Source organism: Ischnura elegans, chromosome 6 (assembly GCF_921293095.1).
Source record: "Ischnura elegans chromosome 6, ioIscEleg1.1, whole genome shotgun sequence".
NCBI classification, from domain to species: domain Eukaryota; kingdom Metazoa; phylum Arthropoda; class Insecta; order Odonata; family Coenagrionidae; genus Ischnura; species Ischnura elegans.
The window spans coordinates 19616634-19634945 of NC_060251.1; the positions used below are offsets into that span (position 1 = coordinate 19616634).

Sequence of the window (18312 nt, forward strand, 5' to 3'; positions counted from 1 at the left end):
TCTGTGCTACGAGTAGCATAAGAATACATACATATTTTTAACATCTCGGTACGGAGCTCTTTTTTTGGAGTGGAGTTACCCTGGTATTCTCGTCCCTCCACTGGTTTGTGCCTTCAGTTAATAAACATGGACCTCACTCCTGAACAGGTATTGTCTGGAAATAGTAAGTAATTGGGTAGGGGAATACAAATGAGTGAAAGTAATGAAGCCATTAGGTACCTCCATAAAAAAATGAGTCAGCATTATATTGATGATATTAAACTTAAGTGCATGGAACATGGCTTTATTTACAGCAACAAACATCAAGCATGGACTGGTAGGCTTTCTTGCCAGAACTGTACATCACAAGAAATTATTGGAAAAGTAATTACATACATGGTACTTATTTATAATTTGGTCCAATGATACATATATTTTATTATGTGACTTCAACACTGATGAAAAATAAAATTAGAATCATAGAAAGGAGTTAGTTATAATATACTCACATTCTTATGCCAATCTACCTGCAACATAATCTTAAACAACTAGCCTTGGGCTAGAACATAACAGTAGATATAAAATTCATTTATTTGCAAGGCTGGGAAATTATTTTCACCAATTATTATTTCAAATGGATTTTTTCTCGAGTTTTTAACAGAAAAAAATAAACTATAGTTCTTCATACTCTTAAATACAGCTGTTAAAACTATTGTTTCAGACAAGTAAACATTCAACGAGTGACACCACCAAACAGAACATTTAATAAAATTATAATGTTGAATTGAATCTCAGTTAAATTCTTTTTGCTCAGTCAAGAGCTTACATTTCTGTAACTACTACACCAAACCTGGGTGTATTTACACTGAACAATGGTATTATTTACACATTTATGAATTTTGACAGTCAAATTAACTACGATGAAAAACAAAATCGGTTTAGGTCTTTGCCATGTATTTGCCTGATGACATACATTTTTTGAAGATTCTCAATGCAACATTAAATAAGACAAAGCTATTAAAAACTTAATTATTATTAGCTAATATCATTGTTGTTTCATCCTCTATAAATCATCATTTTAATCCAAAGCCCTTCATTGCACCTGTAGCATTTGTTGAGATTTTTTTACTCCTGTTGAAGTTGTTTCGGGCTTCCCACCCGATGAGGGTCTCCAGCTCTGCCAACGTTTCGATGGTCATGTCGTCCATCATCATCAGGGCTTCCCTGGGAAACCCGAAACAACTTTAACATCATCATACGCCGGGAAAACCTCAGATCTTTCTTCATTTTTTTAGTCTTCTTTAAAATGTGCGCCAAATATATGTGTTGGAGGAAGATGAAGTCAGAGTTTGAATAATACAGGGATGAACTTGATAGTATTGGATAACAACTTTACTCACGCCGAACATTTATTTCATTTAAATATGTTCATTTAAATTTCCTTTAGAAAGTGGAGCTTTCAATGAATAATATGGAAAGGTACTAATGAAATCATATGAGTCTAAGAGGATGCACCTAAATATATAAGGAAAATGACCATTTGTATGAGGATCAATGCTCTTGGCATCATTTGCTTACCATTTTTCTAACCTACTTTTGGACAAGATTCTGTGTGGGCACTCCTTTACACAGGATTTGTGCTTCAGGAGACTAAGTACAAAATGATAAAGTTGTGCATTACTACACAACTATTCATCCTCATTCATTTGTAAAAAAAACCTATGAAAATAAAAATTTTATTTCACTCCATCAATCACTCTAGAGGATTAAAAAAAACAAGTTACAATTTCTACTTCACACATTCTAAATTTAAAGTGTGTTCAGCGACATGGCAAGCCTTTTGATAGCAGTGAAGATAACGTCGACAAAAATATCTACCTCTTTATGTATATTGCTAATACACGCACTGTCTTCCTATTTACCTTGAAACTATATGATAATATGATTCATTCTTTTACATTGGAATGAATTTTTTCTAATTGACACTACAACAATGGGTTTAGTTCTCCAACATCGGAACACACAGTTAACAAGTACAAATAATTTCACACTCTAACATAATTAAATCTCACACATTTCATTGTGCCATCACACAATGCTCAAACATTTCCATAGAATTTCACAACAGATAATTTTTTTGCAAAACATATGCTTGTGCATTTCCAAAGTAATATTTGAAAATGATCAAAACATTGAGTGCTCATAAGTATTAATAGAAAACTCAAGTACATACTCCCACTAAAATCTTTTAAGTACACGTAACAGTCTTATAAAATCAATATAAACAACAAATCACTGAAAGGATTACGTCAACCCTCAAGCTCTATGTTTCTCTAAAATAATAATCATTCATAAAAACTTCAACAATTCAACCAAATAGACTTAATTATTCCATAAACTATATTTTTCATTTTGCCAACAAATGCATAAGTATGAGCGTAGATTTTTGGAAAATATATGCATGAAACAATTATTTACAACTTCAGTCACTCAACAACAGCACCTGGGAACCACAATACTTATTAATTTTAGCAGAAATTAATTATCATTGAATTTTGATTAATTGATATATCCTCTATTCAGAGACTTTTATATATTTAGGTTTGGAATTCACTTTAATATCCAGCAAAGATATGAACACCAATTTATGATATGTATTTTCACCATGCATGTCATAGGAACCAGCCTTGTAAATGCAAGTTTCCAAGTAAAATACGATGATCCAATTATGACACATTTGATTCAAAGTTCACGGCTTAGGAGAGGTAGAGACAAATATGTATTTTTCATTTCTAAAGGAGATTCAACATATGCCAGTTGAAACTGCCCCTCTCTTCACGTCATAATACGCATGCATTTCAATTTCAGATAGAGAAAATATATAAATGCTAATGATATGTTTTCAGTATGATATGTGGATATAGTTTGAGCGGGCCTGTAAAGACGAGATTATCACCTTTGATGGATGGGTTTTAATTTCTACTAGAAGGTGATTGACAACTCCAGACTGAAGCCAAGAAATCTTTCTGTTGCATTCTCTTTTAGTCCTTTCTTCTATATTTCAGACACAAGGTATCCTGGCAAACGGCAAATTTTTTTTCTGGTAAAAAATTTCCTATTCAATAATAATAATGAATCATCTAATGCATTATTAAGGGGATATGTCAATGGTGTATCAAGCGCAACCATCACGGACCCTTCAAAAGATAATTTTTCACATCAAAGTAAGGGCTGAGAGGAGAAAGAACCATAATGATTTTGTCTTAAAAAGACTATGCGGTATTTGTGCTGGAGCACAATATTTTTAATTGTATTATGACTTTTGCAATCCCTCAGAGTGTTTCAGAAGCAATTATTTAATTTACCTTTTTAAAATATATATATAGTATATATGTATAGTATAACATATAGTCCTTGTTTTGTACAAACTTAAATTATACAAGTGAGATACTTATATTATGATCCATAATCTAAATGATTATAATTGGTCTTAGTGTCATACAGTGATTGCCATTTTGTTTGAGAACAAGTTCTAATTCACTCATCATGTAAACACATACAATGATAAATTTAAATTTGTAATAGGAAAGCTTTGACAGCCTTTCATAAATTACTCTGTACATGTATCCAAAAATTTGTTGGAATTAACTCCACAGAATTGCATTGATGGCATTTGTGACAATTAGCATTAATTAAAAATAATAATTGATGTGCTTTATACTGAATACATTTTGGAAAACTTTAAATGCATCAATAACATCCTGTGTGTATCCAGCTGCTCAATCAAACAATATTTGCCATAAGTGTAACTGAAGAATGGGTCAACGAATTATGTCTTCCATCACTGATACATTTCATCTTCATAATTACTGAAGGGTGTCACTGACCCTTTAAAGTATATATTTCAGTGTCTGCACTTAATTGAGTCAGTTTGTTATGTTTTCAAGGGATTTTCATCCAAATGAAAGCAAATATTATGCATGGCTTAAGTTCAAAAAACAATTATGAATGCTACTGCTGAAAATTTATGATAAAACATTAACAAGAAATTCAAAAATTGTAAGCATCAGCATATTTAGATCTTTCTTCTGTATTGTTTCAAAATTTTTTTTCTGCTGGAAAAGGCTCTTTTTAAGTGATGTGTCATCAAATAGGCGTTCATAATTTTCCAACTGAAACAGTAATCCAGTAATCCATTCAAATTTTATTAATATTAATAATGAATTTTTGCTTCTGTTTAACAATGCAGTGACTTGGAAAAAAATTATGAGCTTCCATTTTGCTTTTTTACGATGGAACTAAGAATTTTATCTATAATGTCACTACATAGTGATTAGTAATATTTTCTATAGCTCTTGGGAAAAATTAAATATTAGAAGCAAATCTCTAAAATAAGTTACCAATTACAATTACACTCAACTATGTATAGACAACTACATTCCCCTTTAGGAATTACTCGGATTTAAATTTGTGTCTTGTTATAACAAATTCTGCTGATTTCAAATTGTCAATGGGGTATTCTTTACAGAATAAAGTTTTATAACAGGTAAATCAAATAAGAACTGAAGCTCTTTCTCTAGCATTACGTAAAATATGATATGTCATGATTCTTCTGAACTTAGATTTCTATAAATACCTAATTATTCTCTTTAAAAAAATAAATACTCAGTGAAAATAGTACGTATTCCTCAGTCACTATAGCCAGGTCATGGCGGATAGTCAGCTCCTTGTGAGAGCTTACACTTGTCGACAAATCTTTTCTTCGGTGTGCACTGGTTATGTGCATTTAAAATTATGAATTCTAAACCTCTTTCAAAATAATAAAACCCTTTACCCCATTTTCAAATTCATTTCACATTTCTTTTCCCAGTGATTATTGGCAGGAATACTGATATGTATTCATTTAAACTAAAAAAAAAAAATTACATCTCCAACACAATCACTGTGGATTCTAAACAAATCAGCAAATCCTAAATCAACACCATAATTCTTGCTACTTTCCTACTATTTTCTGTCTCCTCCTGTCTGTGCGCGTCTCTGCATCAGGTGTGCCATTGTTTTCAGACTGTACGTAAGGCTTTGGGAGAACTTCCAAGTGTCAGTTGGTTCAAATGCTCGGAATGCTGACAAGCAGAACACAATGGAGTCTGGATGAGGGCAGTATGAAGCTCCATAGCCGTCTGGGACTACGGGGCCGTATCCCATGAAGCAGTCCATGGTCATTGGAATCTGAGGAAATGGAAGAGATTTAGTAATTTTGCTGGAAACTTGCTTGCACTAAGCATGCCACAAATATCTTTGCAAATTTTGCACAGAAATAAGTAGTCTAATTTTTTTTTAGTGGATTCTTTCCCATGGTAAATCTGTATGAAAATCTCATGCGAGTCATAATACAGCCAATTCAGTTAATTCAGATTTGATAGTAACAGTGATTCAGCTTAGTATTTTGATATCAAAAAACACTTCAAATTGTATCTTTGTGTGGGGCCAACATTGGTACCAATTCTCAATGATCTGAGATATTGAGGTCAATATCTGACAAAAGCGGCTCACAGTGACTGAAATAGTGAAAATGTAAAACCAAATATGTGACTGTTCAACATGTATATTTTAAAGTTTTGTTTTTTTAAACGTGCATCGACCTATTTTATAAAGTAAAAGTATGAATGTGCCATAAAAAATTTCTTAATTCAAGCTACTTTACTTTTTTTACGAATACATATCAGTAGCGGATACAGAAAAAACTCAAGGGAAGGTGCAAAAGATATTTTGAGCTACCTTTACTTTATTCGTAATGAAAAAATAGGTGATCAATTCACATACAAAGTTTAAGAAAGTTTTAACTAAATTGATTGTATACATAGACAAGACAACTCCATCTTACGATATAAAAAAAAAGTTAAAATTGTGGTTCTGCAATGCTAGGAAATAAGGGCAGCCCCGCATGGGGGAGGGGGGGGCGCACACCCCCTGAACCCCCAATATGTATCTGCCACTGATACATATACACTTTATGCGCACGACAATATTAATATCTTTGTGTTGAAAATTTGCCATTACCTGGCTGGTGGAGAGGGAGAAATGATTGGCCAGGCGGAATGCTTCATCATCTCGAAACAGAAGTGGCAACGTCTCTCCTGCCTCTTTTGCTGCCTCTCGAAGACCTAAAAGGTGGATGTCTATTCCTTCTCCGAGGATATTTTCGATGGTTATTTCAGTCTGCCGACGTAGAGCAGCCTCCATCAACTCAATTCTCCTCTTTTCCTATAGTGCAAATTTAATTTCATAGCAGAGTGAGAAACCAAGAAAAAAAATTTATTTTTTCAACGACTGTTGCCTTATTAATGCATGCAGTATGTATTATAGGATAGTCAGTAATTTTACACTATAAAAATATTTTTGAAATCCTTATCTGAGTTGAGATTAGGGCAATGCGACATCTTATTTCACAAAAAAATTCTATACATGGTTTATGTTAATCAACCACTATGGTTAAAATTTCCTTTAAATGTAATTGGAAGGAACTAAATGGAAATTTTCTAGATTGCCTTTGACCTGGATTTGATAGATCTCCTTCTGAATTTATTTATGACCCATCTCCTACCAGTGCTGTAGTTGGGAAAAAAATTTAGGCGGTACTCACCAAAATTTGCTAACAGCTGAATATGTATTGTACATCCGGCCGCAATTGAAATATCAAACAACAGCTCTTATATTAGTTCCGAATTGTGCCATGAGATAACTCTGAACAAGTAAATAGTAATTTCCGATTTTACTTTCTGAAATCCATTGGACAATTTATAGAAGGGCTATTTTTTTTACAGATTTAAGAAAATAGTTTAACCGGTACACTCATAACGAGTTTGGATTTTAGGGGGTATGCCGTACCGGCTCGTACCAGCCCAACTACAGCACTGTCTCCTTCTAAAAATTAATCTAGAAATTTCTTTTTCCAACCAATGACTGTGACTAATGTACCTCAAACATGTTTAAACAGGATCCTGTCATTTTCTGAATCATATTATGTAGGTAGCTTTTGCTTTATTTGTTTCAGAGTCAATTGCTAGCTATAGCATTATGTAGCTCTCAACCAGGCTATGTCACATTTTTAAGCAAGGAAAGTAATGCTTACATTTAATAAATTACAAGAAATGAAAGTGTAAATTTTAGTATTAGGGGAAATCAGGCCACTGAGGATGATGCAAAATATTGGAGCAAGGGAAGGTGCCTCTACATTGATTGATACACACTCTAATGATTAAAACTGTGGATAAGCATAGCTATTATAGCTTAGGGAGAATATTGGATAGAAATAAATAAGGTTAAAATGAAGTAGTGTAGGAAAACAGTCATATAGCCTCTGATAGCATGAGGTGGACAAATGGATTTTACATAATTTTAGGAAGGAGATCTCAGTACCATTAACAGTGATGGCCATCATGGACACCATGTTGAGTACCACAACAGTTGCTAGTGATTCTGTTTTCTCAATATTTTCAATCCTTTGTGGGAATCAAAATACCAAAAATATGTCATTAATTTAGTTAATATTGTACCAAAAAGAGGAATATTTTGGGTGCCATTGTAGCCTCCATCTTGCTTTTAGCTCTCTGAGTAAGGTTACCAATATCAAAATACATTTTCAACACATTTAAACAAAGGGAATGGAATCACTTCAATACTTTTATCAACAAGGAATCACCTTTTTCTAAGCTTGTTACTGGAATATGGAGGCAGAATAAACAAAAGGGGATGACTCACATTGCTTAGATTGAATGTGACTCGCTTCCCTCCTAAATAATCACTGCCTTGATAGCTGTCACTCGTTGAGTCGGATCTCCTTGTGTAGTCCAACTCTTCATTTTCGTCCTCGGCCTGCCTCATCGCCCGTACCCACTCTAGGGCTTCGATGGTCGAGGAGCGGATGCAGTCAACGCGACCAAGTAGGAACCTACGTGTGGAGGCGCTCTCATAGGTGGCAGTGAGGCAGTCATGCAGTCTGGAAAACAAATGTATATTCATGCTAATCCAATTTCTAAGATTGGGATAGACTGTATTCTGAGGTTCGGGAGCTCTAAGGAATATACTGATTGAAGGTCAGAGATATATTGATTGGCTTCAGGCTCCAATGAAGCATATGATAAGCAAGATCTACTTTACATCCCAACTCATGTAGAGGAATATATTTTTCCAAAAAAATAGGTAAATTCAGATATGAATGACATAAGCTGAATCTGTTGATTTTTAGTCTTGAGCGAGTTTTCTCGTTTTCCTCAGTTGCTATACGCAAATGAAAATGATGAATTAAAAATAGATTATATATTAACAAATATTGAAGCATTTTTTAATTAACATTTCTATTCAATGCAGATTCTACATGCCAATATCTTTTTATGGACTGATTAGTGGTTATTTTTTTCTCCCAAAAATCATTCAAGTCTAACAAGGGAGAATGTGATGGAGTTAATTCTAAAAATGTTGAAGGCATGTTTGGATATGATAAAAAACATGGCATTCATTTAATGAAGGCAAGTGCTTTTGGAAACCTAATGAACCATTCTTCAAATATTATTGGTAGAATGAAATCATAAGTAATTATTGACTTATTCGTGTTTGAGCTACTATGATCTGTGCCTCACAATTTACGTGTGGTGAAAATAGTGGGTATTAATGATTGGAAAACATTACCTGTAATATGCAAGCTGCAGGGCAAGTTGTATGTATGCATCAGGACTAACACGGCAGGATTTGATGAACTCTTTTCCGTAGTCGGTGAATCGGAAGACATAGAAGTCGAGGTCTTCGATAGCCCTTGATTTGAAAATGGAAAGAGATGGACGTAACATTCATTCTACATTTAGGTGACAACGTGGGCAAGAAAGGGAATAATTACCAATGCACTCTCACAAGTAGAATGAAATTATGGAGTCTCAATGAATAATATATCTTCAGCTTAAATATGTACAAAATTAATCCTAAATGCTACTTCAATATTCAGAGATAATAATTCACAATTTTCGTAGCTTACAACTTCCCTCTCATCCACAAGAATTTGTATGGAATTAGTTTTCAGCAAAAATTATCCGCAGTAATTACGAAAAACAGATTTTCAAATGACTTGAGCTGTCAGTGCATCCACTCAAGCTATTACAACAACTATTTCGAATAGTTGTATTTTTTCTTTTTTATTATGAACTACTTTTGAGAGTCTTTTGGATAACTATTATTTTAAAATATTACAATCGTTATCCCATGCTATACAATTCATTGAACATACATCCGATAGCTAAATTTAAAAAAATGGCGCCTGGTGACAGGCCTTAAAAGGCTTAGCAGGACCAAACCATCATATTCCATATAACATTGTTATCACTTTGTGTACAATATCTTCCTTTTATCTATTTCATTTGTTTCCATGAACCTAGTTGACTTGATTATTTTGATCTCAATAAAAAATATTTATACATCTTTTCTTATGATGAACTATTTAAATAAATTATTGCCATAAGAAATTCGTCAAAATTGAACTGCAAATATTTTGGAGAGTGCGATATATTCATGATAATAATTCCTTTGATGTTAGCGCGAAAGCCTGCTACTTTTGCGCGAAAGAAAGGACAAGAGAGTGAAAAATAATGCTTCTGTACCTGTAAAAAAGTGGCGATAGCTGGAAAACAGCTCGTATTTTGCAGTTTTAGACCGTTTGCACCTAGGGGCGCAGCTAGGAATTAAGGCTGGGGGGGTTTAGGTGCAACTAATACCGGGATGTGTGGGGGGTATAGTATATACACCAGGATAAGCGGTAGGTGCGAGATTAATAAATTGTGGAATTTTAATGATATATGGTTCAAAATAGTGAGTTTTACGGCTTTCTGAGGGATATTTTATTCATCCTTACACTATTCTATTAGTAATATCAATCCACTTAAGTAAAATGGATTAAACTTAAAAAATTGTCTGAGCTCTGGGGGGGGGGGGGGTTATCCCCCAAAACCCCCCTTCGCTGCGCCACTGTTCGCACCAACCTGTCAATGTTCTGCGCAGCCAGTTTGATGCTCCTCCGTACGTCTTCCTCTATGATCCACTGGAGGCGCTGCGGTGGATGGGCCAATTTTACGTCCGTGGCCAGAGGTTGGTTGAATGGGACGTCCGCCGTGTTCTTGAGCAGCTTCTCCATCAGTTGGACGACAGCGATGCCCTCGGATGGGGAGTGTTCGTAGCAGAGACCGCATACGCCGTCGCTCGTGATGACGAACTGCGCATGTGCAGGAGATAGTGTGAAAGGAGGCAGAGTGACTGTGGAGAATACCCTCAATCCTCAAGTACTTTCGAAAGTAATATCTAGTATCAACGGAAGTGAGGGCTTTGCCCTTACCGGGATGACATTCAATTTATTTTTGTTGTATTAAGCGTATTACATCCATATATCGAGTACATTTTGTTTGCTGAACATTATTCGTTGTATTGGTAAGTGCGGAGTACAGTGACGTAGCGTGGAATTTTGACGCCCCCTCCAAAAAAAAAGAAACATCACAATAGTAAGCCAAGGAATCGATTCCTCACGCCCAATTCTTCGTCTTGAATTATGAATTTTGAAATATAAGTCTGAAATCATAAGTAGTGTACAGCATAAGGGTCACTGAACCTAAACAAGCGAATAATGGGGCACAGGGGTTCGAAATTATCTGTATACCTAGGTTAATCAGTGAAATCAGTTAAGTAATTGCCGGCTATGAACAAGTAACGATTGCAATAAAAGTAATGATTTCTCTTTCACTGTTTGGAGTAAATTAAAAGCAAAAATTACATATCGTAAAAAGTAATCGTTGCAAGTAGTCCGATTACTTTTACTCGATCACTTACCAACACTGAAATTAAGCATACAAAACTTAACATACCTGCACAGTCTTATCGAACCATCGATTTCCCGAGTTGTAGAAGCTGCCTCCGCCGTGAAGCATTTGGTGCGCCATGTTGGTCTCGTCCCTGTTGCCCGCGAAGTGTCCGATCTTGCCTCTATAGAGGCTGATGCCGTCCGCCGAGTAGTTGTAGTCCAGTGGCAGCGGTTCATCGAAGCAGATGATCATCAGCGACCTCTCGATTTTCTCGAGACTCCGCAAGTTGGTCTCATCTTCGAAGAGAACGGAACGGTTAGAGAGATACGAATATTGAGGTGATGAACACATGAAAAGCTACCACCTTCGGACAAACGTGCAACGGGCAATCGAACGATACGCTAGAACAGACCACTGGGCGTTTATTCTGGTTATTGTTATCGGTCGCTAACTCAAGTTAGTGAAGATATTGGTGACTCTCTCGCTCTGTAATGCGTAGCTAACATTAGCTGTATCTAACACATAGTGGTGAAAGAAGCGGAATAACCGCTCTGATGAATTATCGCTCAAAACATTTAAATTTTATGTGTGCGGGATCAGACAGACCTTGAATGAAAAGAAATAAGTCTTAGGTATGGCATTTTTACGTGCGATCGTATATTTAAGGCGCGTCTCGTTTCACCGGGCAGAAGCAAATTTTCCCTTCACAGTAAAAACATAGCTAACATAAATCTGGTAGAGACATTGTATAATTCATGTTTTTCTACGTGTCCCCTGAGAAGAAATGCCTGTGGTAAACTCATGATGGAAAATCTAAAGCACACAAAATTTCTTTTAAAAAATCGAGAAAAATATTGAATGAATTGAAATGAATCCCGTATGAAAATATTAAAATGGACGAATTGCTGGACTGTGGTCATATGTTAGACAACCGAGAGGGAAACAAAAATGTATTGGCGAAAAATATTTCCTAAAATTACAATATGTATACGGTCACACGGTGTGAAAATTTGGGGACAAACTCCCCTATCACTGGGAATTTAGCGAAAATCCTGTGCGTAGTGAAATACATTAAATTTGTCGATAAGAGGAAAAATTTCATGCGTACAAATCTCAGTTCAATTTTTGCGACTTGTGCTTTTTACTAATGGAGTTTACTATTTTTTTCGTTCAGGTATGATTTGAGAGAGGGTCGAGAAATGCTGTCAGGGACATGTGAGAAGAAAACTTCCTCCATTCCGTCACGTAAATTTCGATTTCGTATCGAATTCAAAATACCACGACTACGGTCGGAAGGTTTTCATCGACTTCTGGCATTTAAGAATCTTTTGATTTTTAAAGTGTTCATAGGAATTCTCAAATAAATGGACTAGCTCCTTAGAGTCAATTAAGATTGTCAGAGAAGCAATCTCTTTATCATAAAGCACAGATCGATCTATTGGCTTTTACGCGAGTTTGCAAATCAGTTATTCGAGAAACTGTGGATCAATGACTGAGTGGATGATTTTCGCGCCTTGTTCCTGGTTAGTCTCTCCCATTGCTAACGTCGTGTCGTCATGGTGACAGATTCGCTCGACATTTATTGGGAAACAGCAATGAACTCGATGAATCATTACTGTGAAGGTGATGAGGAACCCGGTCAGCTAAACATCGGTGTAAAATGTGCGTCGAACTCAGAAGAAGATCCATCGAGGCTGAACTTCCTATCAGACATTTTCCTATTTGCAATATCTATTGAATTTTGAAGGATTAACATGTGTGAATTATTAAAACCGCTAAAATATCGCTTGTATTTCAGCTTCAAATCCAAGGAAGAATAAGGTAACCTACTCTATGTTGCTAGTAAAACAGTTATGTAATACAGGGAGTACTTGAAAGATGCTCATACCTGAATGGGAGAATGCAATTTTCCTTACTTTTTTAAAATTCTGTGCTTAAGCGGGTACGCATAGTTAATAGTTTGCAATGAATATAATTGCAGATATGTTTCAATAGACACATGCTTTACCTGTAAAACTAATTTTGCGCTAGCTTTCAAAATTCTCGGATTATTGGAGTAATAAAACTAAGGATAGGCATTATCTACGATAACACGCTAGAAAGATCGGGTGGAGAAATAAACTATGATGAGATGTTTCACGACTTTGCACTGAATAACGAAAAAATGTGTGTCCGGATTTTCGGTGCGCTGTCATTACCTTTAGGGAATGAAGGGATAGAAATCATAATTATCGTATTGGAAAAATGTATCCGTAACGACTGTAAGGAACTACCCTACTTATATCTCTAAAGACCCTAGGCGTTCTCCTAACAAACTAAACTACTTCTCTATTTAAAAGCAAAGCAAACACTATTATTAATCTAATACTAGGATTTCATCTATGGGTGAAATTTAGATTTCTATGCGGAGTGGCTACGTAATATTTTATTAGAAAATAATAAACAATCAAGGCCATTATATTATTTTAAATTATCGGTGAAATAATGTGTTTGTTTTAATCTAAATCATTTCTTTCAACTCTAATAAAAGACTTACCTCGCGGGCTCTGCTGCAATCGGCATCGTTAAAATACTCTAGAATCTGCAGCGAATTTTCCCGTTACTGGGCAGCAGGAAGATTTTCTTGCGTTAGCACGAACATTAACTGAGTTCGTATAAACATTTTACTGGCTATTTGAAAGAAAGTCAATAATCCACCGTCGCTTGCAAGTTTAACTGAGTCCTGAGCAAATATTCAACCCATCGCTAATTTTAGCATGCATCACCGTTTTCGGTGTAATTCAACTGAAATGTGTCTCCGATTTTGTTTCAAGTGTGCAATCCAGCAATACTGGAATATTTTACAGGCGGTTCAGCCACTATTTTTAGAATCTTATTTAAACGCCATGTGGTGGCCCTTTGCACAGAGTAAGTCATGCCTGTCAGCCATTATTCCGAAAAAAAAACGGTTCAATGACCTTAACGTAATACTGCTATCTATTCATTTTACGTAAAGACAATTATAATTCTGCATTCTTGATGCTATTAATACTTTAAGGTAATTGATTCAAAAATGTTTTATCAGAAGCATCGTAATTTAGTGGATTTATGAAAATTTGTAGTAACAGATTTGGCAAAATATTTGCGTAAATTATTAAGGAATTTTTAAATTAAAAACAGGTTACACACTTATTACAACCATGCAGTGGATAGCAGCGGTTTCAGTTGACGCATTAGCACAGCTCTTAATATGCTTTTATGACATAAATAAATACAACACATCGAATAGTCCGACATGCAGCTAATCAATGCCAGCGTCCGGAATCAAAGTCATGGTATTTAATAAATAATGGTCACACCATGATTCTCATCAGTAGGAAATGAAGTGACTCTTTGATCTCGATCTGTGAGGAGGTGATCAATGGACTGGAGATGTATTGATGAAAGCAGGATTTGACATGCTAATGTTTTAAGATTGAAAACTCATGTACCTCTGTCCAGGGATGCCGACTTGCCGACAAAAAATATTGTGGGGGCCCAAACCGGGGATCTTGCCCCGGGATATTTTATAAGTATTGACTTTGAAGTTTTTAAGCATTTTAGGCGAGTCATATGATCAACATTAGAACCCTGATAACTCGAATCTCGATATCTGCACACTCCGAGGAAAATCGACAAGCCTGACACATTTTTTCCTTACACTCAAAATAAAATTTGGAGGGGGCTCGGATCCCCTCAGGCCCCATGGAGTCGGCGCCACTACCTCTGTCTCTTTTCGTACACCAATTGGTTCAAGTTCAGGTTCCTTCCAATGTTCATGAGATTATTAATTTTTCTCCATGTTAGGTTCATCGCCCGAGTAGTTTTGAGTGAATTGGCAACGCCCTTTTCTGCTATTCTCATCAATTGATGAGCCGCTTCTACCGTGGAGAACTGGGACTTGGTAATCTAACTATCATTGACTTTCAGTCCATAAAACCGGCATTATAAAGATCTCGAAACACCTTTGTACAGAAATACCTAATCTCATGGGCGCCGCCAAAAATTAAGGCTAGGCGCAACTAATACTTTGGGGTTTTGGGGTACTGCATACCCGCCAGGGTAAGTGGGAGTTGCGGGGGCCCTCCTCCAGAAAAAAATTAAGATTAATGGTTCCAAATGGCGAGTTTTACGGCTTTCTGAGGGATATTTGATTAACCCTAAGACTTTTATATAAGTAATACTAATCCATTAAGTAAAATGGATTGAATTTAAAAATTTCTCTGAGCTCTGGGGAGGGGGTTTTAACCCTGCTGCGGCACTGCCTAATCTATCTGCATTTGTTGAGTATTTCTGGTCTCACACATTTCCTCTCCGCGTACACTGTCAAACTTAATCGTTGTAATAGAGGCTAAGTGTGAGAAAATGTGCCCAGGATGTTTCACATCCAAACTTAACTTATTGAGATTGAACCACTACCTTTACAGTTATTAAGTCCTCATATATAGTAGCCGGTAATATACCCTTTTCTCGGGTTAAATAGTGACTTTGTAGCATCTGTTTCCTAAGCAGTTGTTAGTAATGTTGGAAAGTGACTCACTCGATAATGCCCTATTAATTTTGGATCGACAGTTTCATTTTTAGAGATGCAACGTAACATTGTGGAAGGGGCTGGGAACAGAAATTTTGTCGGCGGAGAGGGTATTGGGAGGAAATTACCTAAAATAGTTTTTCCAGGAGCCGTAGGAATTGAAACATCAATGGTGAAGTTTTCCTCCCGAAATCTTTTTGATTTTCGCATATTGCATCGTTTGATCTATCTTTACATGTTGTTTACTCTGCAAGACTTCTATAAAGTCCTTCTTGAGGTAAAAACTATTTTCTCCCACCTAATTGCCGTTCTTTCCTGTCCTGCTACATTTCTCCATCTTTCATCTCAATCATATTCGATGCCTCGCTTTCTATTTTCTTCCATTTGGTTTTTATCCTATGGTAAAACGGAGACTGGTGAAGAGATTGGCCTCAACCCAAACAAGGTGATTTAGGTGATCTTTTACTTCAACCCTAAGTAGAACTATCCATCATAACCTCAAGTATTGCTCCAGCTTTACAAACTAACTCATGTTTTCGGTTTATTTCAATCACGAATATAGTTTACTTTGCGACAGGATTTCGTTTCATCGCAAAAATCTATCTATAGTACTACATTAACATCTGGGATTGTTTTAAAGTCAAAAGACCCGAGACTTAAAGCTCTGAGATTTTTCACCTCCCATGTGTCTCCCTCTCAGGTACCTCCTCATCTTGGGAAATGTTTCATACAGAATGTTTCAACGGAATTCGAGGATAAATGAAAAATATGTCGATTTATATAATATTTTAGTTGTTTTCTTGGCATAAAGGTGTTTGGATGGCAACATTACTTAAAATGTTGAGAATTTTTATTGGAATGAAAGATTATGTTCCCAAAATAATCTGAGCAATATGGTTCAAATATCATTCCAATACAAGCGCTCAGTTATACTGCATAATTTTTGGCAAATGATATAAAATCGGCATTTTCAAACCATCTAAGAGCTATAAAAAAGCAACACTTTTCTTATAGTTCTGTATCAGGCACTTGAAAACATGAACTTAAAATAATAGGCCCCTTAAGCCAATAAAATAACTGTGGTTCAGTACAGTCTATTTTTCCATGTACAATAGACTTCCATTAACGATAAGTGACGGCCTAGATGATCTGTCTTAAGCGTCTTAAAAGCCTAAGCCACACTAACTAAAAGGTGTGCGGTACACCGGCATAAATATAGGAGAGACAAAACACAACAATAAATAAATAAATCACAGAAATGCAGTGAAAAAATGAGTGCTCTACCATAAACAAAAACAAAAGCTATACCATTGAGTACTTTGGCGGTGCCACAAATCATCGCAAGCATTTGGGAAGGTGTTGCATTGAACAGATAGACAACGGCATGAGAGAAAACTGACGTCTCCTCAGTCTGGCTCGCACGTCGGCCCACGTGTCCCGCCGTTCCGCCGTCAGCAGTCCGATAGGTGGCGTGGCGATCGGCGAGGACACAGATGGCGCCTCCTGCAACACCCGCATCATCTGCTGCGCCATTTCCTCCTCGGGCAGAGGCCGGCCGTTCGCCTTCACCTTTACCGCGTACAGCTGCAGAAAGGAGGTTATGAAGGTGTGGGTGATCTCTAGATCTTTGGCGTTTCGTCACTAATCATAAGGGTTCATTAATTACGTGAGGTGTTTAGGGTTGGGGGAAGGTGTCAAGATGATTGTCATCCAATCTCACGTGGGGGAGAGGGGCGTCCTGGTAAGCATCACGTAATTTTTTTCCCGTAAGAAACAGAATAAAATTGCGATCTTAGTAATTTTAAATACTAGTATTTAATAAAAATAATTAAATGTAAAATTTAATATTATATGAAATGTAAATAATTAACGTAAAATTAAAATAATCAAATGTAAAAATATAAACAATTAATTGTAATCTTAGTAATTTTAAATACTAGTCTTACCTAATCTTAAATAAAAACAATTAAGCATTTTTTTAGAAAACAAATCCAGCTCAATGAAGCATAGATCAACGTATTTACACTGAAAATACTTATTCTGAACAATGACGCGTGATATTAAGGGTATCGATCAAAACCTCACGGTATCTCAGTAAAAGGGGAGGGGTACAAAAATCGCCACAATAGCTTCACGAAATTAATGGACGCCCATAATGACGGACTTATCAACACTGCAGGAACACAAGAAGGAAACACAGAATAAGGAATAAGCCTATCAGCAGTCGCCGAGCATGCCTGCAGCTGATCCGGACACGACATAAAATTTGACGAAGCCAAAATCATCGCCAAGGAAAGACGATATTACTCCAGGCTGATAAGGGAGTCAATTCAGATCACCAAAACGTGAAGAAACTTCGACAGGGGAGACGGATACTATAACGGATACCTTCTCACTAACGCTTGGAACAGAGTGTTCCAGAAATCGGTCAATCATAGCGCAGCAGCGAGAGAACTAGGACTATATAAACGCAGCCAAAATCCCCATATCGGCACTTTGACCTAAAGCACTGTAGGAACAAGTGACTTTGTACGCAGTCACGCGCACGAGTGCAAAGTTAAATACACCAACGTATGAAGTTCGCCATGAAAAAATATTTGACTTAGTCGGGATTCGAACCCGAATCTCCCGATTGCCAGTCTTGTGTGTTAACGAGTTCCATCATCAAACCATTTTCTCCGAGCGAACTTCGTAAAATGGCTTGGGGTTGGAACTGGTTAACACACCTGACCGGCAATCGGGATATCCGGGTTCGAATCCCGGCTAAGTCAAACATTTTTTCATGGCGCACTTCATCTGTTGGTATATTTAACTTTGACCGAAAGTCGTTTGGTGGAATTCCGGCGAAACTGTGGTCAAACTCTGGCAACCAACGCGGCGAAAACCCGGAAAATGGAGAGATTCACGTATCCAGAGCGCCACGGAAAACTATGAGCCAACATTATCAAC

General features: G+C 36.4%; 1 protein-coding gene across 2 annotated transcripts in view; it reads right to left on the reverse strand.

Annotated features, from left to right (window-relative positions):
• Positions 1-267: 267 nt before the first annotated feature.
• The window catches only part of LOC124160161 (vesicular acetylcholine transporter-like), a 185162-nt gene continuing 167117 nt past the window's right edge, over positions 268-18312 (reverse strand). For both annotated transcript variants that reach the window (XM_046535918.1, XM_046535916.1), the window contains 7 exons: positions 16764-16947; positions 10878-11110; positions 10005-10234; positions 8668-8790; positions 7741-7978; positions 6040-6243; positions 268-5208 (listed from right to left, as the gene is read on the reverse strand). In XM_046535918.1, coding sequence (XP_046391874.1) covers positions 4984-5208; positions 6040-6243; positions 7741-7978; positions 8668-8790; positions 10005-10234; positions 10878-11110; positions 16764-16947 — 1437 coding nt within the window. In that variant the 3' untranslated portion in view covers positions 268-4983. The remainder of the gene's footprint in view (positions 5209-6039; positions 6244-7740; positions 7979-8667; positions 8791-10004; positions 10235-10877; positions 11111-16763; positions 16948-18312) is intronic.